General features: G+C 39.8%; 2 protein-coding genes across 24 annotated transcripts in view; one reads left to right on the forward strand and one right to left on the reverse strand.

Annotated features, from left to right (window-relative positions):
- R3HDM1 (R3H domain containing 1) overlaps positions 1 to 19,847 on the reverse strand; it is a 197,544-nt gene extending 177,697 nt beyond the window's left edge. For 11 of the 17 annotated variants that reach the window (XM_050750959.1, XM_050750955.1, XM_050750954.1 and 8 more), the window contains exon 1: positions 19,677 to 19,846. The gene's annotated coding sequence lies outside the window, so the exon portion shown is untranslated. Of the gene's footprint in view, positions 1 to 19,676 lie in introns of all 17 variants that reach the window. The other 6 variants (XM_050750944.1, XM_050750938.1, XM_050750939.1 and 3 more) reach the window with 1 other exon arrangement.
- A 218-nt stretch (positions 19,848 to 20,065) lies between these two features.
- The window catches only part of ZRANB3 (zinc finger RANBP2-type containing 3), a 304,975-nt gene continuing 299,699 nt past the window's right edge, over positions 20,066 to 25,341 (forward strand). For 2 of the 7 annotated variants that reach the window (XM_050750961.1, XM_050750962.1), the window contains exon 1: positions 20,196 to 20,619. In XM_050750961.1, coding sequence (XP_050606918.1) covers positions 20,489 to 20,619 — 131 coding nt within the window. In that variant the 5' untranslated portion in view covers positions 20,196 to 20,488. The other 5 variants (XM_050750965.1, XM_050750968.1, XM_050750964.1 and 2 more) reach the window with 4 other exon arrangements.

Genomic DNA, 25,341 nt, shown 5'->3' on the forward strand with positions numbered 1-25,341 from the left:
TTTTTTTCTTAACCTTCATGACTTCAGTAAATACAGAAGGTCTTCTAAGTACATAGTTGCTGTAAGCAACTAACAATTCTAAGAACATTACAAAGTCTGAACAAAATATAGAGTAGAATTGTAGTATGCCTGACAAGCTATCCATTTTGAAAATTTCCCCAATAAACCCATTTAATGTTGGGGATAAAGGCATATTAATTGACTTGATTCCTAAAATGATTTATACTTGATACAAGCATAAAGTTGAACTTTTATAAATGACATAAGATGATAAGCCCTTTCTAAAATTACAGTATAGGTGTTAATTGCTAATGAAGTGTTAATTGCTAATGAAGTACAAGTGATACAAACTTCATTTAAGTCAATTCTCTTAAACTGCCACCTATTTTACCACTGGGTTCTCCATTTCAGTAGCAAGATAAAAGCAACAAAAACATGGTAGAGCAGCTGTATGAAAGCTGCTTGCCTAAGAAAAGACATAAAGAAATTTCCATATACTACAAATAAAACTTAAATGCTAGACTAAAAACACGCTTTATCCTTTCTTTGCTTTAATTAAGTATCAGAATCAGCATTCATTAAAAAGAAAATAAACACAAAAAGCTGTGGAGTGTGTAAAAAAAAATTTCGTGTAACACAGAATGACAACCAAAAAATTTCATTTGTAATTTATCATATGGACTTAACAAAACTTCTTTTCCAGATCATGAAAAGAAGATTTTAAACTTGGGTCTTATTGAACATAAACTGTCATTCTAAACGCTATGAGAAGTAGAACTGACAATAATCTTTACCAAAGAACAAACAAAAATTTATAACTACAAAAGTTACACATCTTTGTGTTAAGGGTAATTCATATGTAATGTATTCTTATTTAAATGAGGTGAAAATGAAACATACAATTGACCATTATAAAGGTACAATTTAGTAGTATTTAGTCTATTCACAATGTTTGTCTCTACCAGCTATCTAGTTTCAAAACTTTTTCATTACCCTGTAAAACACCCATTCCCATTTAAGGAATAACTATTTTTCCCTTCCCCCAACTCCTGGTAAACTCTAACCTGTTTTCTGTCTCTCGATTTGCCCATTGTAAATATATCATATAAAATGAACTATATAAGCTGGGCATCCCTTGAGCCCAGGAGTTCCAGTTCAGCCTCAGCAATAGAGCAAGACCCTCCGTTTTTTTTTTTTTTGAGGCGGAGTTTCGCTTTAGTCGCCCAGGCTGGAGTGCAATGGCGCAATCTCAGCTCACTGCAACATCGACCTCCCGAGTTCAAGGGATTCTCCTGCCTCAGCCTCAGCCTCCCAAGTAGGTGGGATTACAGGCACCCGCCATCACACCCAGCTAATTTTTGTATTTTTAGTAGAGACAGGGTTTCATCAGTTGACCAGGATGGTCTAGAACTCCTGACTTCAGGTGATCCACCTGCTTCAGCCTCCCAAAGTGCTGGGATTATAGGCGTGAGCCAAGACTCCATTTTTTTTAAAAAAACAAACCAAACCAAAACAAAACCATACAATATGTGTTCTTTAAAATTAAATGACTTCATATGCTGCATATGCATATAAATGCATTCTAGGAAAGATACATACTTAATTACACCTAATTAATATAAACACCTACTTACCTAAAGTCAATTAAGAGTTAAAAAGGTTAATCCTAGTTTCAATACAAATGTTGAAAACTTTTTTAAAAAGGAGTTGACTTTAAATAATCTTCTTCCTGCTCTTATTACTGAGAACAAGAAATCATAAAAAGTTTGACAGTATTAAATTGACTGAATTTTGTATTAACAAAATTTCAAAAACTAGGAATAAAGAAATGTAGGACTAAGAAGTAGATTATTGTGCACTGCATGTTAGCAGGTATTACTTATTTGAAGATTTAAAACATTCTTAAATTACTAGAGACAATACCAGAAGCCATAAACAGAAAGGAAAAATTAACTGTGTATTTATATAATAAAATACTATTCTGTAATAAAAATATTCATATGTGCAATAAAATGGATAAATCTGAAAAACATGTTGAGTGGAAGAAGCCCTACACAGAGTATATACTGTATAATTTCATTTATGTAAATCCTAGAACAGGAAAAGAATCGGAAATTTTGGTTGCTGCCTCTTGAGGTATGGTGCAGGGGGAGCGATGACTGGGAAGGAAAATGAGGGAACTTTCTTGGGTGACAGCAATGTTCTATATCTCGATGGATGTACGGGTTGTAGAGATGTATACAATTTGTCAAAAACTAACTGAATGACATATTTATGATTTGTGCATTTTTCTGAATGCATGTGTACCTTTAAAAAGCAATCAAACATTGAAATCTAGTTAAGGATATGCGTACCCAAGTGTTTAGGGGGTGATGTATACTATTATAATACTTGCAACTTAATTTACAATGCATAAAACATGGATTAATATGGGAGAAAGCAAAAAGAACAAAAGGTTAACAACTGTAAAATTGAGTAATTCATCAAATTTTGTGTACATTTGGAAAATTTCAAAATAAAATGAAATATCAGATTGGCAACAGATCTCTCAACAGCAATCTAGATGTTAGAAGATACTAGAGATATGTCTAAGTACAAAAGGAACATGATTCTGTACTTAGCATTCTATGCATCAATCAAGTCTGATGTCAGAAAAAAGACTTCAGGCCGGGGAGGTGGCTCACGCCTGTAATCCCAAAACTTTGGGAGGCCAAGGCAGGTGGATCATGAGGTCAGGATATCAAGACCATCCTGGCCAACATGGTGAAAGCCCGTCTCTACTAAAAATACAAAAATAGGCTGGGTGTGGTGGCACGTGCCTGTAGTCCCAGGTACTCGGGAGACTGAGGCAGGAGAATAGCTTGAACCCAGGAAGCAGAGAATGCACTGAGCTGAGATCGTGCCACTGCACTCCAGCTTGGCGACAGAGTGAGACTCCGTCTCAAGAAAAAAGAAAAGAAAAGAAAAAAGACTTCAGACATGCAAGTTCTCAGAAGGTTTATTTCCTAAGCAACCTTCCTCGGGAAAATATCTCAGACTATTACCTAGACAAATGAATGTAAAAAACAAGAGAAGGATCCAGAAGATCCAGCAAACAGTTGATTCAACCTAGTAGGGCAGTGAAGGAATGAGACCTGTGAGCAGGACATAAGATTCCAGGAGAAAATCTCATGGAAACACAGACTGGATAATCTTGAGGATTGCTGATGGTGCACTATTGTTTGTCAACCAGAAAAAAAAAAAGAAAAAAAAAAGGCAATTAGAAACTCCAGAAAAAAAAAAAAAATTCGAGGACAGTCATGCTTCTAATGTGTAACAAGTAACAATGTGGCATAATTCTGATAAACTGATGGAAGCATCAAAAAAATCCATTTGATTTTTGGTGCTAGAAACATTCTCTTCAAGTAACTCATGAATCCTGATAATAAAACAGAGGATGAGAATGATAGTCAAATGCAGACCCACCATACTGATTTCTATGTGTATGTACTGTTTTGATTTTTTTAAATACTACTTGAGAAAAAGTTCTAAAAAATTAATTTTAGAAATGTAGTTCCACACAGGCTCAGTTTCTTATCCCATGCCTGCCACCAAAATGTTTATAATTTGTCAAGCATACTGAACAATATGATGTGTTTCAGTTCAAAAGATAGAGAAGTTATCAAAATTACTCGAGATAAAACCAATCCGACCATCCTCTTTCTCAACTTATCAAAATGATCTTAAAGAAAGGTTTTTAAAATGTCCTTCAAAACATTTCTTGGCAGGGCGTGGTGATTCATGGCTGTAATCCCAACATTTTGGGAGGCCAGGAGTTTGAGACCAGCCTCGACAACATGGCGAAACTCCATCTCTACTAAATACAAAAATTAGCCAGGCGTGGTAGCACACACCTGTAATCCTGGCTACTCAGGAGGCTGAGGCAGGAGAATGTCCTGAATCTGGGAGGTGGAGGTTGCAGAGAGCCAAGATAGTGACACTGCACTCTAGCCTAACCATTTCTTTTCTGTGGTCAAACCATCCTGAGTAAGACAAAAACTAAAATCACAAAGATAACATCATGGTCTGGTTGCCTGGCTCTGTGATAACATCTCATGTGCTTTGGGTACTGAATCTAGCATCTTAGCAACAATATGTAATACAACCTGGTAAGCCTAAGAAGGGTGCCAAACAGCCAAGGGGAATATAAAGGGGAGATAATTACTTACTGAGGACATTTATAGAATTACTCCTTCATCATTTCCCCCTTTTTAGCACAAGTGAGCCAGGCAGGAGGGTCTTGAGTGCAAAGTCTCCCATCCCTATTCCCATCCCATCTATTCTATTCTCTTAAGGGTGGAGAGGGAAGGGAAGGGAAGAGGGGACAGGTGACATTGATACTGATGCACTTTTAGGAAAACATCTCATTTGTGTCTCGGACCAGGTGGATTTCTTCTCCCCTGCCTATCCCCTTCCTCCCTATATCCAAAAAAAGAACAGAAAAGAGAACAGAACAAAAATTTATCAGGTAATCTTCAGACCCTGAAACAAAGAAATACAACGTAGAGACAAACATTCTCTTTAGGAATGCGCTCTTGTCACTAGAATAGTTCAAGCAAAGAATAAAAATATTATCTGCCTGACTTCAGATACCCATAGGCTCTTGCTCAAAAGGCATAAGCCAGGCATCTCCTCTTCCCCTATTCTGATATCCCCTGGAAGAAGGCAAGGAAAAGCAGACAATTTTAGGCAAAGCTGCCCAGGTGATTGCCCCTGGATGTGTCCCACACCACTGAGGTTGGATCGGATGACTTCTCACATTCTAATAGCTGAGATTTATCAGTCTGTCTAAATGCAGGTAATTTTGTTTAAGAAAAACTATGGCATCTTTCGTTTAAACACTAAGAAGACAGGAAATCCTTGATATATGGAGATTAAAGATTGGGGTTTAGATGTCACAAGTGTACCCCCAAATCCACTACATTTGGGATGAAGCGATAACTGTGGAAATGATTCACTTAACTAATGAATACACCTAGCTGACAGCCCAGAACCACAACTCCAGTCTTCTTTATGTATTCGTTATTTTAATTCACAATTGTCTACAGGAAAACACTGCTGAACTTCAGTAAACAAGTGTACTTGCAACTTCATCCAAGTATATACTTCTTTCATGGCCTTTGCACTTTCTGTTCCTTCCATCCAAAACATTCTTCCCTGATATACCTCACGGCTTGTTCCTTCATTTCATTCAGGTGTTTACTTGAATGTCAAGAGCTGTTGCTCTGACCACCCTGTGTAAAATAGGCCCTACACTCCATTTCATCATGTTCTAACCTTTCAACCTCCTTTTTTAAAATCATTGCAATAGTTTCTATCTGACACTCCATTATACATAAATATTTCATTCTTTGTCTCACTCACTAGAAAATAAGATCCATGAGGACAAGTACTCTCTGCTTTATATATGCAGTACAAGGCACATAGTAAATTATCAACAAATATTTCATGAATGAATGCTGAGTGGATCCATAATGTCCTGGGTGGGCAACAATCCTATCACTTTAGTTTTGCAGATATATTCAAAATTAAAATTACCATTGGAATAATAGAGTTTTAATGACAGGAATTTATTTTATAGAACTTTATATATGATTTGGGCCAGTATTTATGGAATCATTAAGGAGGTGGGGTTATTTACATTTTATTTGATTAACAGAGAAAATACATGCTAAAGCATCATGCTCTATCACCCAGGATGGAGTGCGGTGGTGTGATCTCAGCTCACTGCAATCTCTGCCTCCAGGGTTGAAGCGTATCTCATGCCTCAGAGCCTCCCAAGCAGCTGGGATTAACAGGAGTGCACCACCATGCCCAGCTAATTTTTTGTATTTTTAGTAGAGACAAGGGTTTTGCCAAGTTGCCCCAGCTGGTCTCGAGTTCCTGGCCTTAAGTATTCTGCCCGCCTCAGCCTCCCAAACTGCTGGGATTACAGGCGTGAGTGAGCCACCGTGCCTGGCCCTGTGCTCTACTTTAGTGCAGAATTTTTGCAGTTTCCTTCATTCTTCAACAGTTGATAGTGGAGTTAGGGTGAGTGGCAAATGGTTTTAAAGGTGCTGCTAATTTTATTCCTCCATTTCTGGAAATTTTTACCTTTTTTTTTGTTAGCCCTTTCCTTTCCTTTATTTGTTTGACATCATTTGTAGTTAAAAGGCCTGATAATAGGAAACTATATGAATACAGTCAGCTCACTGTAGATACCACTACAATAAACTAAAGTTTCATGCTGAGACTACTAAGAGTTTGTCAAGTTGTGTTTGCCCCTACTGCAGTAACTCTAATAAACACAACTTTGATCAACACATTTTTTTCTGGTGTCCTTTTTGGGGAGTCAGTTGACAGTTAAATGTCTATATGATGTGTTTTTACTATATAAGTATATTTAAAATTCCAACCTCTCTCATTTCCCAACTATTTGTACCTTTCACTGGAAAAAAATTAGCTAATCCTATAGAGAGAGGTCAACAAGTATAAATGAATGAAAACAGCATAATTTCTTTAGTGATTTCCACATACCAAAACGTTTACAGGCATTATCTTGTTTCCTCCTTACAAAATCCCTAAAAGGAGATGTCATTATCTTCATTTGAGGCTAAGTAACTTAACTTGTTCAGCTGTTAAGTGGCAGAGCTGTGAATTTCAATTAGGTCTCTGAGTTTCCAAACACATACTTGTTTCCATTCAACATGTGGTTCTCAAAGTGTGGTCTAAGGACCACTGCAGGGTCACCACGATCCTTTCAAAGGGTTCATGAGGTCTTCCCCTTTTTATCTTTGTATCTATGCTTGGCCAAAATTGTCTTCTTATATTTCAATCCAAACCACGTATATCAGAATGAATGCAAAAGCAAGTATGTGAACCCAGCCATCTTCTTAAGTCAGACATTAAGGAAATTTGCAAAAATGTTAAACAATGGGATTCTTCTTTTTTAAAGTTATTTTGCATAAAACATGGTATTTATGTAAACTTGCAATAAGTGTATCATTATTAATCATTAAATATTTAAAAAAATTTCTCATTTAATATTTTTAAAATGGCAATACTATCCACATTGACTTATATATTTGACATAAACCCAATTAAAATCCAAGGTGGCTTCTTTGCAGAAATTGGCAACCTGACCCTAAATTATATAGAATAATAAATGGGATCTGGAATAGCCAAAGAAAGACAAAAAGAAAAAAAAAAAACTCGAAAAAGAAGAACAGAATTGGAGCTCTCATATATCCCAATTTCAAAACTTGCTACAAAGGTACATAATCAAACAGTGTGGCACTGGAATTATGACAGACATAGAAATCAATGAAATAGAATTGAAAGTCCAGAAATAAAACACATTTTTTGATCAATCAATTTTCAACCACAGTGCCAAGACAATTCAATGGGGAAAGAACAATCTTTTCAACAAATGGTGCAGAAAACTAGATATTCACATATAGAAATAAATCTGAACCCCTACCTCACACCATACACAAAAATTAATCATCCATTTGACATATTACAGAGAGTGTATCCTCCCCAAGTTGGTGGTCTTTTACTGTTGATCTCCTCACATTCCATTTCCATTGCTTTAAAACATTTAGACCAGGCACAGTGGCTCACACCTGCAATCCCAGCACTTTGGGAGGCTGAGGCAGGGGATCACTTGAAGTCAGGAGTTTGAGACTAGTCTAGCCAACATGGTGAAATCCCATCTCTACTAAAAACATAAATATTAGCAGGGCATGGTGGCACATGCTTGTAATCTCAGCTACTCAGAAGGCTGAAGCAGGAGATTTGCTTGAACCTGGGAGGTGGAGGTTGCGGTGAGCCAAGATTGCGGCACTGCACTCTAGCCTGGGCTACAGAGTGAGACTCCGTCTCAAAAAAACAAACATTTAATACTTTTGGTCATATGGTAACCATAGTGTAACTTAAGCATTTACATGACCCTCTTCCCTCAAATTAGTTATCATCTCCCAGTTTGATGCTTGTTATGTCATCATAGGGGAAGAAATCTTTTATTTCATCTTAAAGATAATATGCTTACAATATAAACATCTGGTTGAAAAATGCCTCTTGACAAAACCATATTACAGCAACCGGACAATGAAAAATGCAGACAACAGATTCTTTCTAGTTTAAATGACGAGGAGTTAAAAAATGAAAGAACAGCAAGACCTAACAAAAGGACAATGAGAAAAGAACTGGCATTTAGAAAAAAACAAGGCACACAAAGTGAAAACAAAAACTGTAACTTGGATTTGTTCAGTGTTAGAGGTATTTCTATTGTGCTCTATACATGCGAACATGGCTTAGTAATAATAACACAATTGAACTATGTTAAATATATGAATGGTATTTTGCAGAGGATATTCGTTTAAAAACAGGTATTTTTCCCCCTTAGTACTATACAGGAACACACACAGGTTGTGCATTCCTAATCTGAAAATGTGAAATCCAATATGCTCCAAAATCCAACAGTTTTGAACACCAACATGACAATACTAGTAGAAAATTCCACACCTGACCTTACATGATGAGTTGCAGTCAAAACTTTGTTTTATGCAAACAATTATTTAAAATAGTGTATAAAATTATCTTTAGGCTATGAGTATAAGGTACATATGAAACAAATAAATTTCCTGTTTAAATTTGGGTCTCATCCCAAAGATATCTCAATATTCCAAAATCTGAAAAAATCCAATACACTTCTGGTCTCACAAATTTCAGGTAAAAAATACTCAACCTATATGCACTTCAGAAACATTGCTTTTCTTTTTTTCTTTTACTATTTTTTTTTAAACAAATTGAAGGTTTGTGGCAACTCTTGAGTCGAGCATATCGATCACTACCATTTCCCCAACAAGTGCTCACTTCATGTCTCTGTGTAATAGTTTGGTAATTCTTGCAATATTTCAAACTCTTTCATTATTATGTCTGGTGATGGTGAGCTGCAATCAGTGATCTTTGACCTTACCACTGTAATTGTTTTAGGGGACCACAAGCCACACCCATATAAGACAGTGAACTTAGTTGATAAATGCTGTAGGTGTTCTGATTGTGCCACCAACTGGCTGATGCCCCATCTCTTCTCCCTCTCTTTGGTCATACCTATTCACAATATTGAAATTAGGTCAATTGGCCAGGTGTGGTGGCTTACACCTGTAATCCCAGCACTTTGGGAGGCCAAGGCAGGCGATCACGAGGTCAGGAGATCAAGACCATCCTGGCTAACACAGTGAAACCCTGTCTCTATTAAAAATACAAAAAATTAGCCGGGTGTGGTGGTGGGTGCCTGTAGCCCCAGTGACTTCAGAGGCGGAGGCTGAGGCAGCAGAATGGCGTGAACACAGGAGGTGGAGCTTGCAGTGAGCCGAGATTGCACCACTGCACTCCAGCCTGGGTGACAGAGCAAGACTCCCTCTCAAAAAAAAGAAATTAGGTCAGTTAATAACCCTGCGATGGCCTCCACATGTTTAAGTGAAAGTAAGAGTCACAGATCTCTCACTTTAAATCAAAAGTTAGAAATGATTAAGCTTAGCAAGAAAGGCCTGTTGAAAGGTGAGACAGGCTGAAAGCCTAGGCCTCAAGCTAGGCCTCTTTGCATCAAATAGTTACCCAAGCTGTGAATGCAAAGGAAAAGTTCTTGAAAGAAGTAAAAATTGCTACTCCAGTGAACACACAGATGGTAAGAAAGCAAAATAGCCTTATTGCTGATATGGAGGTTTCAGGGGTCCAGACAGATGATCAAACCAGCCACCATATTCCCTTAGGCAAAAGTCTAACCCAGTAGAAGGCACTCTCTTCAATTCTATAAAGGTTGAGAGAGATAAGGAAGCTGCAGAAGTTGAAAGCTAACAAAGACTGATTTATGAGGTTTAGGGAAAATGACACCATCTCCATAACGTAAACATGCAACGTGAAGCAGCAAGTGTTGAAGAAGCTGCAGCAAATTACCCAGAAGATCTAAGATCATTGATGAAGGTGGTCACTAAACAACAGATTTTCAGTGTAGACAAAACAGCTTTCTATTGGAAGATGCTATTCTAGGACTTTCATAGAGAGAAGTCAATGCCCTGCTTCAAAGCTTCAAAAGACAGGTTGACTCTCGTTAGAAGCTGATGGAGACGCTTAACTTTAAGTTGAAGCCAGTGCTCATTTAACATTCTGAAAATTCTAGGGCCATTAAGAACTATGCTAAAAGTACTCTGCCTGTGTACTTTTATAGAGCCTGTGCTCCATAAATGAAACAAAGCCTGGATGACAGCACATCTGTTTGCAACAGGTATGCTATTTACGAATACTTAAAATCCTCTGTTGACACCTACTGCTCAGTAGACTCCTTTTAAAAGACTCCTTTTAAAAGAAGACTCCTTTTAAAGCACTTACTGTTCATTGATAAAGTACCTTGTCACCCAAGAGCTCTGGAGATGTAAAAAGAAATGAATGTTTTTTTGCCTGCTAACACAACAGTATTTTTCAGCCCATGTGTCAATGATTAATTTCTATTTTTAAGTCTCATATTTATGAAATACACTATGTAAGTCTACATGGCTGCCAAAGATAGTAATTCCTCTGATGCACTGGGTAAAGTAAGCTAAAAACCTTCTGGAAAGGATTCATCATGCTAGATGCCATTAACAACATTTGTGGGCATGGTGGCTCATGCCTGTAATCCCAACACTGGGAGGCTGAGGCAGGATTGCTTGAGGCCAGGAGTTTGAGACCAGCCTGGGCTACAGAGCAAGACCCTGTCCCTACAAAAATAAATAAATAAATAAAAATAAAAACAGACAGATGTGGTGGCATGCACCAGCAAAGAAGTGGGAGAACTGCTAGAGCCCCAAAGTTCAAGGTTGCAATGAGCTATGACAGCAGCACTACACTCCAACCTGGGCAACAGAGCAAGACCTCCATGTCTTAAAAGAACATTTATGATTCATGGGAGGAGGTCAAAATATCAACGTTTAAAAATTTTTATTTTTTGACCACCTAGGCATCTGTGAAGTTACAAAATATCAACAAGAGTCTGGAAGAAATCGATTTCAACCTTCATGGATGACTTGGAGGGGTTCAAGACTACCCCGGGTAAAGTAACTACAGATGTGGTGGAAATTGTAAGAGAACTAGAATCAGAAGTGGGGCTTAAAGATGTGTTTGAATTGTTGCTCATTATATCATTTGTTCACGATTATGGATGAGCAAAGAATGTGATTTCTTGAGATGGACTCTACTCCTAGTTAAGTCTATTTCTGTAAGCATTGTTGAAATAGCAACAAAGGATTTAGAATATTACACAAACTTAGTTGTAAAGTAGTAGGAAAATTGGAGAGGACTGACTACAATTTTGAAAGAAGTTCTACTGTGGGTAAAATGCTTTCCAACAGCAGCACATGCTATCGAGAAATCTTTCACGAAAGGAAGTGCCCATCAACGTGGACACTGCTGTCATTGTTGTCTTATTTTCAGATATTGCCACAGTCACTCCAATCTTCAGCAACAACCATCTTGATCGGTCAGCAGCCACCAACACTGAAGCAAGACTCTCCACCAGCAAAAAGATTACAACCTGCTGAAGGCTCAGATGATTATTAGAATTTTTTAGCAATATTTAAAAATTAAGATATGTGCATTTTTTAGACACAATGCTCTTCACACTTTAAATAGACTACAGAATTATATAAAACTTTTTTTTTTTTAAAGTGATAACGTCAGTAGTAAACCTAACTTTCAAATGCACTGGGATACCAAAAAAGGTATATAACTCACTTTTTCATGGTTGTCTGGAACTGAACTCGCAGTATCTCCTAGGTGTGCCTGCAATTCTTTTGGGATCCATTCTAGTTGCTGTATCAATACAATCACGCACTGCATAATGACATTTCAGTCAACAATGGACTGCATAAATGACAGTGGTCCCATAAGACTATGTTGGTGAAAAATTCCTAGCACTTAAGGATTATCACAGCCTTCGTAACACATTACTCACATGTTTATGGTGATGCTGGTGTAAACCTACCGCATTGCTATATGCATATGACTATATGAAAGTATAGCACATACATATGTACAGCACATAATACTCGATAATGGTAATAAATGACTATGATACTGATTTATGCATTTACTACACTTATTATTTTAGAGTGTACTCCTTCTATTTAAAACATTAGATTAAAAATTAGATTAAAAATTATATTTTAAAAATTGTATTAAAAATTATATAAAATAATTAGAAGTTAATTGTCAAACAGCTCAAGGAGGTCCTTCAAGAAGTATTCCAGAAAAAGACATTAACACCAAGATGATAGATTCATGTGTGTAATTGTCTTTGAAGACCTTCCGGTGGGACAAGATACAAAGATGGAAGACAATGATACTGATGATCCTGACCACATGCACAGGCCTAGGCTAATGCATGTGTTTACATTTTAGTTTTTAACAAAAAATTTTAAAGGAAAAACAACAACAACAACAAAAACTTTTAGGCCAGGTGCAGTGGCTCACGTTTGTAATCCAAGCACGTTGGGAGGCTGAGGTGGGTGGGTCACCTGAGGTCAGGAGTTCAAGACCAGCCTGGCCAACATGGTGAAACCCTGTCTCTACCAAAAATACAAAAATTAGCCGGGCATGGTGGTGGGCACCTGTAGTCCCAGCTACTCGGGAGGATGAGGAAGGAGAATCGCTTGAATCCAGGAGGTGGAGGTTGCACTGAGCCAAGATCGTGCCACTGCACTCCAGCCTGGGTGACGGTGATGACAGCAAAACTCCTTCACAAAAACAAACAAACGAATCCCCAAAAATTGTAAAACAGAAAATGCTTATAGGGCAAGGATATAAAGAAAAAATATTTTTGTACAGCTGTACTATGTCTATTTTAAGCTAAGTGTTACTACAAAAGGGTCAAAACTTAAAATTTTAAAAAATTAATAAAGTAAAAAGTTATAGCAAACTTAATTTTTTAGATAGAAAAATATTTTATAAATTTAGTGAAACCCAAGTATACAGCATTTATAAAGTCTACCATGGTGTACGATTATGTCAGAGGCCTCTGCATCCACTCACTGGCTCACCTAAAATAATTTCCAGTGCTGCAAGCCACATTCATTGTAAGTGCCTTAGGCATACTATTTAAAAATATTTTATACCTTATTTTTACTGTACCTTGTCTTTATTTAGATATACAGATACTTAACCATGATGTTAGAATTGCCTACAGTATTTAGTGTAGTAGCATACTGTATAGGTTTGTAGCCCAGGAGCAACAGGCCATACATACCATATAATTTAAGTATCTATAAGGCTATATACCATGTAGGTTTGTGTAAGCACACTCCATGATGTTGGCACAACAAAACTGTCTAATGACACATTTCTCAGAACTTATCCCTAATGTTAAACAACGTGTGACTGCAGTTTGTTCCTTTTTTTATAGCAGCGTAGTATACCATGGTATGGATGTATCACAGTTCAACAATTCATGCAGCAAAGGACATCTGGGTTGTTCCCAGTAAAAAACAAATAGATATGCAGTAATTCTGTATGAAGGAAGCTTCTTTCCCAAGAGCATGTTACAAATGAGAGCCCACTGGGCACAGTGGCTCATGCCTATAATCCCAGCTACTAGGGAGGCTAAGGCAGGAGAATCGCTTGAGCCCAGGAGGAAGAGGTTGCAGTGAGCCAAGACCACACCACTACACTCCAGCCTGGGCAACAGAGCGAGACTCTGTCTCAAAAAAAAAAAAAAATTAAATAAAATAGAGGCTTACTAAAATGAAGGCCTAGGCTGTGGGCATGATGGCTCATGCCTGTAATCCCAGCACTTTGGGAGGCCAAGGTGGGCAGATCACTTGAGGTCAGGAGTTCGAGACCACCCTGGCCAATATGGCGAAACCTCGTCTCTACTAAAAATACAAAAATTAGCCAGCATGGTGGCTTGTGCCTGTAGTCCCAGCTACCTGGGGGACTGAGGAAGGAGAATTGCTTGAATCTGGGAGGCAGAGGTTGCAGCGGGCCAAGATTGTGCCACTGCACTCCAGCCTGGGCGACAGAGTGAGACTTCGTCTCAAAAATAAATAAATAAATAAAAAGAAAGACTAATGCTCACTTTAGCTATTGTTTTGTACACATGTTGTATACATGTACAAAGAAGTTTGATTTCACAACAGTAAGACTTTTTTTTTTTTAAATTCCAGAGCTTCTCTCCCCACTGAGGGGCAAGATAACAAAGTAAATCCACAGTTAAGCTACCTCAGACTGTAAGGTGGTAGTTTACTCTAGTTATGGAACTTGTTTCTGTCCTAAGAGCACCAGGGACCTGTTTTGTGGAAAATAATTTTTCCCCAGATGGTACAGGGGGTGAGGAGGATGGTTATGGGATGAAACTGTTCTATCTCAGATCTTTAGGCATTAGATTCTCATAAGAAGCATGCCACCTAGATCCCTTGCATGTGCAGTTCACAATAGGGTTTGCAATCATATGAGAATCTAATGCCTCCGCTGATCTGACAGGAGGCAGAGCTCAGGTGGTGATGTTCACGGTTCACTCACACACCTCCTGCTGTGTGGCCCAGTTCCTAAGGGCTGGGGACCCCTGCCTTAAAGGACAGGTTAGCGAAGTTAATTGTACAACTAACCCACAAAAGTAATTTATATTTGTCATTCATGAAACTAATGTTGTGAGAAGTCAAATTCGCTATTTTAAAACCTTAGATCAGACAATATCAAGTTATTCCCTCTTGAGAATGGTCAAGAATAAAAACAAAGGTAGTTTATTTTCTCTACTTAATTTCTTTGTCAGACGAAGTCATTATAGGGAGTTGTAGATAAAAACTTTAGTAAAGCAAACATCATTTAAACATGCTGTGCAATCTACTATTCATGAAACAGGCTGGGTGCAGTGGCTTATGCCCGTAATTCCAGCACTTTGGCAGGCCAAGGCAGGAGCATCGCTTGAGCCCAGGAGGTGGGAGACCAGCCTGGGTAACACAGTAAGAACCTGTCTCTACTAAATTAAAAAATTAGCCATGTGCCTGTAGTCCTAGTGACAAGCTTGTAGTCCTAGTTACTTGGGAGCATAAGATGGGAGGCTCACTTGAGCCTCAGAGTTTAAGGCTGTGGTAAGCTATGATCCTGTCGCTGCACTCCAGTCTGGGTGACAGGGTGAAACCTGTCTCTTAAAAAAATAAAAAATGAAATGAGGTGGCTCAAAAACCTCACAACTTTCCTAAAGAAGTGAGCTGACAGGTAGAAATTTGGAAAAAACTCACAAATATAAAATTCACAAGTCAAAGAGGGAACAAAGATCATAAACTATAGGTTTTCAAAATTCTCAGAAAAAGAAATTTAAGTTAATATGTGTGTATGGAGACTAAGAATGGGTAAGATGAGGCAAAATATTAAAGATAAAACCTAGATATAAAAAAACAAATTGCTGGAAAATAAGGTATAAAACTAGCTTTGGGCCAGGATTTAGTTTCATCTCTATTTCAACCCTCAGCCAATAACTAATTGAATTAAATTCTGGAAATGACATACCTTCATGAGGACACTAATGTCTTATTAGGTACAAGCAAATGTGTTTAATTATATAACTTCCTTATTTGAGAAGAAAAGTTAACGTGACAAAATTTTGTTTAATTATATGATTTAATTCTTTGCACATGTCCATATTATTAAACAGTACAGGAAGTCTTAAGGATTAAGTCTTAAGATGATTTTTTTTTAAAGTTTACAATTATACAGAGAAAAAACTGACTTCCTTCTCTTCACAATAGCTATCTCATTCCATTTTATTTATTTATTTATTTATTTATTTTTGAGACAAAGTCTTGCTCTGTCGCCAGGCTGGAGTGCAGTGGCGCAATCTCGGCTCACCGCAACCTCCACCTCCCAGGTTCAAGCGATTCTCCTGACTCAGCTTCCCAAGTAGCTGGGACTACAGGCGCCCACCGACATGCCCTACTAATTTTTGTATTTTTAGTAGAGATCGGGTTTCACCATACTGGCCAGGCTGGTCTCAAACTGCTGACCTTCTGATCTGCCTGTCTCGGCCTCCCAAAGTGCTGGGATTACAGGCGTGAACCACCCCGCCCGGCCCTTCATTTTAGTTATCTTAAGTTATAAGAAATAAATTATCCCTATATGCAAATGTGGTTATAAAGACAGAGTATTGATTCTGCGGTTTGGTGCTGCAATAGCTATTTGAAAATTACATTACCATTTGTTACCACGCCTCCTTGACACACTAATTCCCCAACTTATTTACAACAGAATATGGAAAGTCAATAGTGACATTTTCTAATTCAAATAGCAATAGTATTTTACAAACCTATCAAGCCTTGTTCATCACTGTAACATTTTCCAAGAATGGGAAAAACAAAATTGCTACCAATTTTCACTACTTTATTGCTGAGAAATTAAAACTTAATACTAACTCAAATGGATGAAATTAGGTATACTAAAGTACCAGTTCAAAAAAAGAAAAAAAAAAACCTATTACTTGCAATGCATGGCAATGCACATCTTCTGCATAATATTTGACAAAGCTCATTTCAAGTTTATATAATTTTCTATTGCTACTATCATGTAACACCTCCTTGGAGAAGCACCCATTTGTACGAGGTCCAATGACTTGGGAGGCCCACCGTATATACCGCAGCTCATTATTTTGCTTAAGGTGCAGCTTGTTTTGAACTCTGACTGTGCATTCCTGTCAGAAAAGACTTCGTAACATAACCATCTTCATGCTAACCTTAAATTTGTTTAACTATAGAAATTCTAAGAACACTATTATGTGTGAAGAGTCAGTAAATTTTCAGAAATGCCTAGGAAGAGAAAGGAATAGCATCTCTCACGAGTTGTTTCACAGAAAAGGAACACTCAAGTGTTGATAAATAAGGAGAATTAAAAAACAGCAACAAAACTGTAGTCACATATGGTCATAACAATTTCAAATGATTTGCTTAATCTTAACTGTGTATTAAATAGTTCAAATGTCGCCTGGTAGCACAATGAACATGGATAGCATGTATATAAACTAGAGCTTGAAACATGTATCAGCTAAATAAAATTTAAAAGATATTACAATAGCTAACCACTACATGGAGTACACTAATTATTATTCCCAATAATCCATTTGAAATATATTCCACAGATACTTGTATTTTAATTCAAAGTCAAAAAAACTTCCATAAGGGAATCAAAAATAGCCGCAAACTGTGCTTAAGTCACTATACAAATTAATACGCCTATGGTACTCTTCAGTAACAGAATGTGTTCGAAGGCTGCAACACCACCCTCAGTATAGGAACAACAATCCCATTCTCTAAATATGCATGAAAATAATAACAGTTAATATTTAATTGCACAAACTGTGTCAGGCTCAATGCTAGGGGATTTACATACTTTATCTCTAATTTTCTGTTTTCTTTGTTTTTAAGATGGAGTTTCACTCTTGTTGCCCAGGCTGGAGTTCAATGGCCTGATCTCCACTCACCACTGCCTCCCTGGTTAAGCAATTCTCCTGCCTCAGCCTCCTGAGTAGCTGAGATTACAGGTGCCCACCACCACACGCAACTAATTTTTTGTATTTTTAGTAGAGACAGGGTTTCTCCATGTTGGTCAGGCTGGTCTCCAACTCCCGACCTCAGGTGATCCGCCTGCCTCAGCCTCCCAAAGTGCTAGGATTACAGGTGTGAGCCACTGTGCCCAGCCGTTACTATATATTTATCTCTAATTTTCATAACTTCTTAAGTTAAGCATTATCATCCTCATTTTACAGATGAGGAAACCGAACTGAGGTTCATGGAGGGATCCAACAGCCAGGAAGAAAATGTAGACGACTCCTAAATTTTCAACAGTCTTTTCTCTATATAAATCACTCAAGATCTGAAAGTATCAATTGTATAATTTATCAATTAACTCTTAAGTTTTGGAAAATACTATGCTGGCAGCTGGCAATATATGTTACAGGAACTTTGTGGGGGATCTCAGGGGACTTACCTTTTAAGGCTATCTATTTATTTTTTTGAGATGATGTTCTGCTATACTGCCTAGGCTGGCCTTGAACTCCTGGGCTCAAGTGATCCTCTCACCTCATACTCCTGAGTAGCAGGGACTACAGGTGACTACTATATGGCTGGCAATTTTCATTTCTTAATAGATACCCAAATTTCCTCCAGGACCCGAACATATCTATGTCAATCCTGTATCCAGGTGTACTAGTTATGGAATATAGAAGACCATTAAGCCACCATAGTCTTCTCAGACCCTGAAGAAATGATCAAAACTCAGATATTTCTTCAGAACCCAGGTTTATTCTGCCAACAAGTAAACCTCAGAAATGAGCCTAGAATTTTAACTCTGATCACAGGTATGTCTACTACAGACTATAGAATCCATGATTTAAAGACATATTCTTCCAGGCATAAAAGCAGAGTGGTATTTGAAAAGACAAGCACTTGATCAAAACGTGATGAGGAAATCATAACAGAATGCCCTAAAAACAGCCAAATATGCCAAATTTTTAGAAATTGAGACGTGTCCAATTATTCCTGTCAGACTGGTATCCTACTAAATACTTAGAAGATCTTGTTTCAAATATTATAAATGGGTAGACTTCCAGTTTGACTTTAACCATCTTTTCATTTAAAAGTTTTTGTCATCAATGACATTTAAGCTAAAAAGGGTTTCTTAAAGTTACAATTAGGTAAACTATAACCATGAAGATACATATATTTAGAAAATTTTATTAGAAAAACCATTTGCTGTTCACGAATCCTAATTTGGAAAGCACCTCTTCACCTTTTACTTAGTTAACTTACTATCCCAGGACAATTACACACGGAGCATGATAGTCCCAATAATTTAAGTTTATAAAAACAAGCTCAACAGAGGCATCCTTTGGACCTAGTCACAACAACAAAACAGAACACCAAAAAACTTCAAAGCACACAAAGATTTGTTGGCAGCCTAAGGCTCAGTCATCAAAACGTGTGTAAATCAGATCCCGGGGGACCGTGACACTGACAGTCATTCAACTTTCTTTCTAATATTCCCATTGTGCTTTTGCTGATACCACAGGGAAAATGTACCTACATTTCACCAACCGGTCGAAGCTGAAAATTCTCTTGGTGCAAGGCCAGGGGATGCGGCCGTGAGAGCCCGGGGCACCGGCGCCAGCCACCCGAGAGAGCAGCACCACGCTCCTGGCAGGCCTGCTGTGGCTGGCTCCCGAGTCCCTGGGGCTGCAAGAGCAGCCGCGGAGGCAGCAGCAGCCATGGCAGGGACTCGGGAACCTTTCCCCTGCCTCCTCCGCTAGGCCTCGAGGGGTTTGTTTTTCACATGGCCCCCGAGTGGGGGCGGTGGGCACAAGGTAGTGGCTGCAGCTGCAGCCGCAGCCGCAGCCGCGGCCGCGGGCCAGGCGAGACTGGCTCACTCTGAACCCGACCTAACGGCGGGCTGGCAGCAGCGGGACGTCGGAAGGCCCTGGCTGGAGCGCCGACGACGCGGCGGGGAAGGCCACCTTCTCACACACCGCATCTCTCCCCTGCCTGCCTCCTTCTCCGTTAGCGCTACCGGTTGGCGGGCGGGGGAGGGGAGAGAGGCGCGTTATTCCCGGGGAGCTGGACGGGGGAGGGGAGGGCATCTCTTACCCGCGTTACTGAGGAGGAGGAGGCGGTTGGAGCGCGGCGCGGCGGGGCGACGGCGGGGCTGGGTGGGTGCAAGTAAGAGTCTTACGAAAGGGAATTAACCCCATCACCAGCCCGGACACCGGCTCCAGCGGCAGCCGCGGCTGGCAGAATCCCGCCCCTTCCCACCACGCACTAGCCCCGCCTCTTCGTTCTCTTTGAGCGGCAGCCGACTACTCATAGGTTGTACGTCCCCGGAGTGACATGGGTGTTGCCCAATCACGCTTGAAAAAACTGCCTTCTCTCCACCCCTTTACCTCCTCCCAGGCCTCGGAGAGCCCTGCCAAATCTTCCTCCAACCTCAAGAGAAAAAGAACCAATCCGTGATAAGTAACCGCCCTTGAAGGGCGCAAAAGCCAACCAATGGTAAAACTAGGAGGACAGCCATTTTGCCCACTTGTAAAAGAGCTACCTTTTCCCACGAGTTGGATCCTGAGGTGAGGGAGTTTCGTGAGTTTTTACTGACTCGAGGTATTTAAAAGACAACCATATTTCCTCAGGGGGTATTCATAGTGCTTTTTAGGGGTAAAGGAAAATTATCCTCCATGTGGGGCGAAGTGAGGCATGCTGCTTAAGGGCTTGGCTCCTCCCCTTAGCGCTAACGGGTTCTGAAACGAACACCTGGTTTCTCCAGCGTCAGTGGCGGAGGGCGGGTCAGTGCGCTTTTCGACCTGGAGTGGACTACAATTCCCAATACGCTTTTCCCCTGCTCATACCCTCTCCTCCGTTCACCTGTCGCGGTGGTTGGCTGGAATTGTAGTTCCTGAGAGGTACCCATGCCGCCGCCTCAGCCAATGAAAAGGGACAGAGTTTTGAATGACTTGGAATTAGGGAGGAGAACGAGTTGTCGCGAGGCTATACTGAGCCCTTTTCGCAGCCCTAGCAGGAGAGAAATGATGGAAGAAGGGTAAGCAGAAGAGTTTCCTCAAAACACCATACGGGTTTTAAATTATTAGTACGTATTTGAACTCGTCTACTTTCACGTAGTCCCGTTGAATGTCACTTCCGCTTAGGGGCGGACACGTCCCAAACCTGTGGCGGGAGTTGGAGATGCTGCGGCGAATACGCCAGGTGTGACTGTTTGGAAGTGGCGTGGCGGGCAAGTCGCTAGTTTCTTGCATGGGAGATAAAAAGTTGAACGGAATTTAATGGCATTTTAAGAAAGAGTGGGTGACATGGGATGGGGGTAATTCCCAGGGCCCTCATACTGTCTCCACCCCGGCCTTCAATCCCGGGCGTCTCGGCCTGCTGGCTCTTAGATTGCACGGCTAAATTTGTAGAAAGTACCTCTAATGCCTTTAGTCTTCGCGTGGTCAGTTCGAACTGTAAAGACAGGGCTCCGAAGTTCTGAACTAACTCCTCCCACATTTACAGACACACTTTTTTTTTTTTTTTCTTTTGAGACGAAGTCTTGCTCTGTCGCCAGGATGGAGTGCAGTGGCGAGATCTCGGCTCACTGCAACCCTCGCCTCCCGGGTTCACGCCATTCTCCTGTCTCAGCCTCCCGAGTACTGGGATTACAGGCGTGCGCCACCACGCCTGGCTAATTTTTTTGTATTTTTAGTAGAGACGGGGTTTCACCGCGTTAGCCAGGATGATCTCGATCTCCTGACCTCGTGATCTGCCCACCTTGGCCTCCCAAAGTGCTGGGTTACAGGCGTGAGCCACCGCGCCCGGCCCCAAACACACTTCTAAAGTCAGCTTTGAAGGAAAAAAGTCACATAAAAGGGCTTTTCTGTTTTTAGGATTGATAATCAAGAGTGGCCCCATCACCATTCTTTGAATAACGACCATTTATTAAACGAGTGGCGGACAGGCGTGGTGGCTCAGGCCTGTAATCCTAGTACTTTGGGAGGCCGAGGCGGGCGGATTACTTGAGGTCAGGAGTTCGAGATCAGCCTGGGCAACATGGTGAAACCCTGTGTCTACCAAAAAAACACACACACACATTAGCGGACGTGGTGGCAGGGATCTGTAGTCACAGCTACATGGGAGGCTGAGGCAGGAGAATCGCTTGAACTTGAGAATCGCGCCACTGCACTCCTGCCTGGGTGACAGAGCGAGACTCCATCTCAAAACAAAATCAAAAACAAAAAACGTGACCACAGGGTGCCAACTATAATACACCGATGAATAAAGGCATCACTAAAAGGGTTAAGGAACCCACAGCCTAATAATCTTAGCACGGTCAGGCCCTGGATTATGCCTCCTTCAGAGTTCAAGGGTGACTGTATAAGGTCCCCAGGAAAACTTATTGAATAAAGGAGATGCAAGTTACAGAAAAGACTTTTTCCCTCCCTATGCGTGTGCCCTTTATTCTTAAACTCTTACCTTTATTATTTTGACTGAGACTTTCTCAGATAAATTCTAATTCAGTTTACTCCATGATTTTACTGAGATTTTCTCTTATAAATCCTCTTGTATTTATGGTATGAGCGCTTACACTGTATAGACTTTGTGGGTAGAGCAGTGCCTAAAAAGACAGGCGCCTTGTCCAAAAGTTGTGAGGAAGAGAGAGGCTAAACAAAATTGTAATGTCACTTACTCTTTTTATCTCTCTCTAAGTGAAGTCTTTAGTCACATTTTGTATGTTTACATTCTCTTTACATTCTACCTTTGGATTAAAACAAGCACGTTTTCCTCTTTGCATTATTTTTACTAAAGCACTAATAAATCTGTGTCCAATACTCATGAGTGATGTTTATATACAAAGTAGATGGTAAATTTTATAGTGTAATCCTGCTAGATATAGGAATGTAACCATACCTTGCAGCAAGACATTTTTGTAGATCTACCAGGCAAAGTGTTGTCTCTTGCTTTTTAATGCAATTAGGATATTCAGTGATAATTTAGCAATGCAGTCTTCTGTAGATGCTTAGTTTTTTTTTATTTGTTTGTGTCGGGAGTTCTTCAGTGTAAATCGAGTCACTAAACAGTAATGATGGCCATCATTTTACTGAGTTTCATTTGAGCCAGAAATGATGTTTTGTGTGATAAGTACATTTTCCTTGCAACAATCTGTTAAGTCTTCTTGACATTTTTATAGTTGAAAAAAGTGAGGCTCAATGAAGTTAAATAAGAATTGTAGAGGTCTGACCTGGTGGCTCACACCTGTAATCCCAGCACTTTGAGATGTCAAGGCAAGAGAATCACTTGAGTCTAGCAGTTCTAGACCAGCCTGGGCAACATAGGAAATCTCGGTCTCTACAAAAAATAAAATTAGCTGGGCTTGGTGGTGCATAGCTGTGGTCCAGCTACACAGGAGGCTCAGGTGAGGGAATCGCTGGGACCTAGGAGGTCAAAGCTGCAATGAGCTGTGATTGAGCCACTGCACTCCAGCCTGGGGCAACACAGGAGACTCTATCTCAAACAAGCAAACAAACCAACCAACCAACCAAAAAAAAGAGCTTTAAAGTCTGAGGCCCCTTTTCAATGAATATGAATTGAGATTCATATCCAGGCCTGTCTTGATTCCTGAACTCTTAACGACTGTTCATTTTGCCTCTCAAATTTTTATTAATCCTTCAACATGTGCCAGACACATAGTGATGAGGGAAACAAAATTCCATCCCAGGATTCTGGAGCCAATGGTGGCAGTCACTTCCTCTTTTAAGCCATCTTTTGCCATGTACTTAATACTTAGTCCACACAAGAAAATATAAAAAAGAAAGTAAAGGTCATCTGCAATCCTATTACCTAGAGATGCCACTGTTTACACATACCTCTGTCTTTAGTTACAGATATGGACACATGTTTTATGATATAATGCTTTGCTTTTTTTATATTGAAAAAACTTGCAAGAATGGGCTATGGGTATAACTGAATAGGTATCAGTATTATCATTTTTGATGGCTACTTTATTGTATAGCTGTAGCATGACCAATTCCCTGCTGGTGGGTATTTACATTGTTTTCAATTAATAATTTATTTTTTATTGTGTTAAAAACGCATAACACAATTTATCAACTTAATTATTTTTTTTCTTCTTTTATTTTGAGACAGAGCCTTGCTCTGTCTCCCAGACTGGAGTACAGTGGCTTACTGCAACCTCTGCCTCCTGGGTTCAAACGATTCTCATGTCTCAGCCTCCTGAGTAGCTGGGATTACAGGCCTGCACCACCATGCCTGGCTATTGTATTTTTAGTAGAGAGGGGGTTTCACCATGTTAGCCCACGCTGGTCTTGAACTCCTGACCTCAAGTGCTCCACCCACCTCAGCCTCCCAAAGTGCTGGAATTACAGGTGTGAGCCACCGTGCCTGGCCATCTTAACCATTTTTAAGTGTATAGTATGACCCTGAGTCTTCTCTGAGGCCCCACGAATGGGTGCCAGATGATTGTTGACAAAAAGAGTCAAACTCTGTAAAATATGAGGCGATTTATACTGACCCAAATATGAGTGACCATGGCCCCATGACACAGCCCTCGGGAGGTCCTGAGAACATGTGCCCAAGGTGGTTGGGTTACAGCTTGGTTTTATGTATTTTAGGAAGGCATGAGACATCAATCAAATACATTTAAGAAATACATTTGTTTGGTTTAGAAAAGCAGGACAACTCAAAGTGGGGACTTCCAGGCTATAGGTAAATTTAAACATTTTCTAGTTGACAATTGGTTGAGGTTGTCTGAAGACCTGGGATTGACAGAAAGGAATGCTCAGGTTAAAGATAAAAGATTGTAGAGACCAAGTTTTACTGTGCAGAGGAAGCTCTTAGATAGCAGACTTCAGAGAGAGCAGGTTGTAAATTGTTTTTTATTGGACTTAAAAGAGTGTCTGGCTCATAGTTGATTATCTCTTGGATTTGGGAAGGAAGGAAAACAAAGTGGGAAGGGGATTCGCTATAGAATATGGATTTTTCCTACAACAGGCTTTGCAGGACAATTTTAAGGTATGGCAAAGAAATATATTTTGGTGTTAAACATTTCTTCCTTGTCTCATAATGTTAGGCCAGAGTCAGATTGAAAAGTAAATCACAATATATAGGGTCAAATAAAACCCACCTAATAAGAATTTATGGTTTGTAGGGCATGACTCCCTAGACCCCTTAGGTAGGAATTTGGGTAAGATTAAAAAAATCAGGTTGGGTGCGTTGGCTCACACCTGTAATCCCAGCACTTTGGGAGGCCGAGGCAGGTGGATTACTTGAGGTCAGGAGTTCAAGACTAGCCTGGCCAACAAGGTGAAACCCCGTCCCTACTAAAAATACAAAAATTAGCCTAGTGTGGTGGTGTGCACTTGTAATCCCAGCTACTCAGGAGGCTGAGGCAGGAGAATGGCTTGACGGAGGCTGAGGTTGCAATGAGCCGAGATAGTGCCACTGTACTCCAGCTTGGGTGACACAGCGAGACTCCATCTCAAAAAAAAAAAAAAAAAAAAAAATCAGAGCTTAGTCCACAAGTACAATTAAATGTACCTTGTGCAATAGATCTCTAGAACTTTTTCATCTTGCAGATGTGAAATTCTATACTTACCAAACAACAACTGCATTTCCCCTGTATCCTTTGCCCCACAGCCACCATTCTATTTTGTTTCTGAATTTGACTACATACTTTAAATACCTCATATAAAAGTGGAATCATGTAGTACACTATTTGACTTTTTGTGGCTAATTTATTTCAGTTTCCATAATG

Source organism: Macaca thibetana, chromosome 12 (genome assembly GCF_024542745.1).
Source record: "Macaca thibetana thibetana isolate TM-01 chromosome 12, ASM2454274v1, whole genome shotgun sequence".
NCBI classification, from domain to species: Eukaryota; Metazoa; Chordata; class Mammalia; order Primates; family Cercopithecidae; genus Macaca; species Macaca thibetana.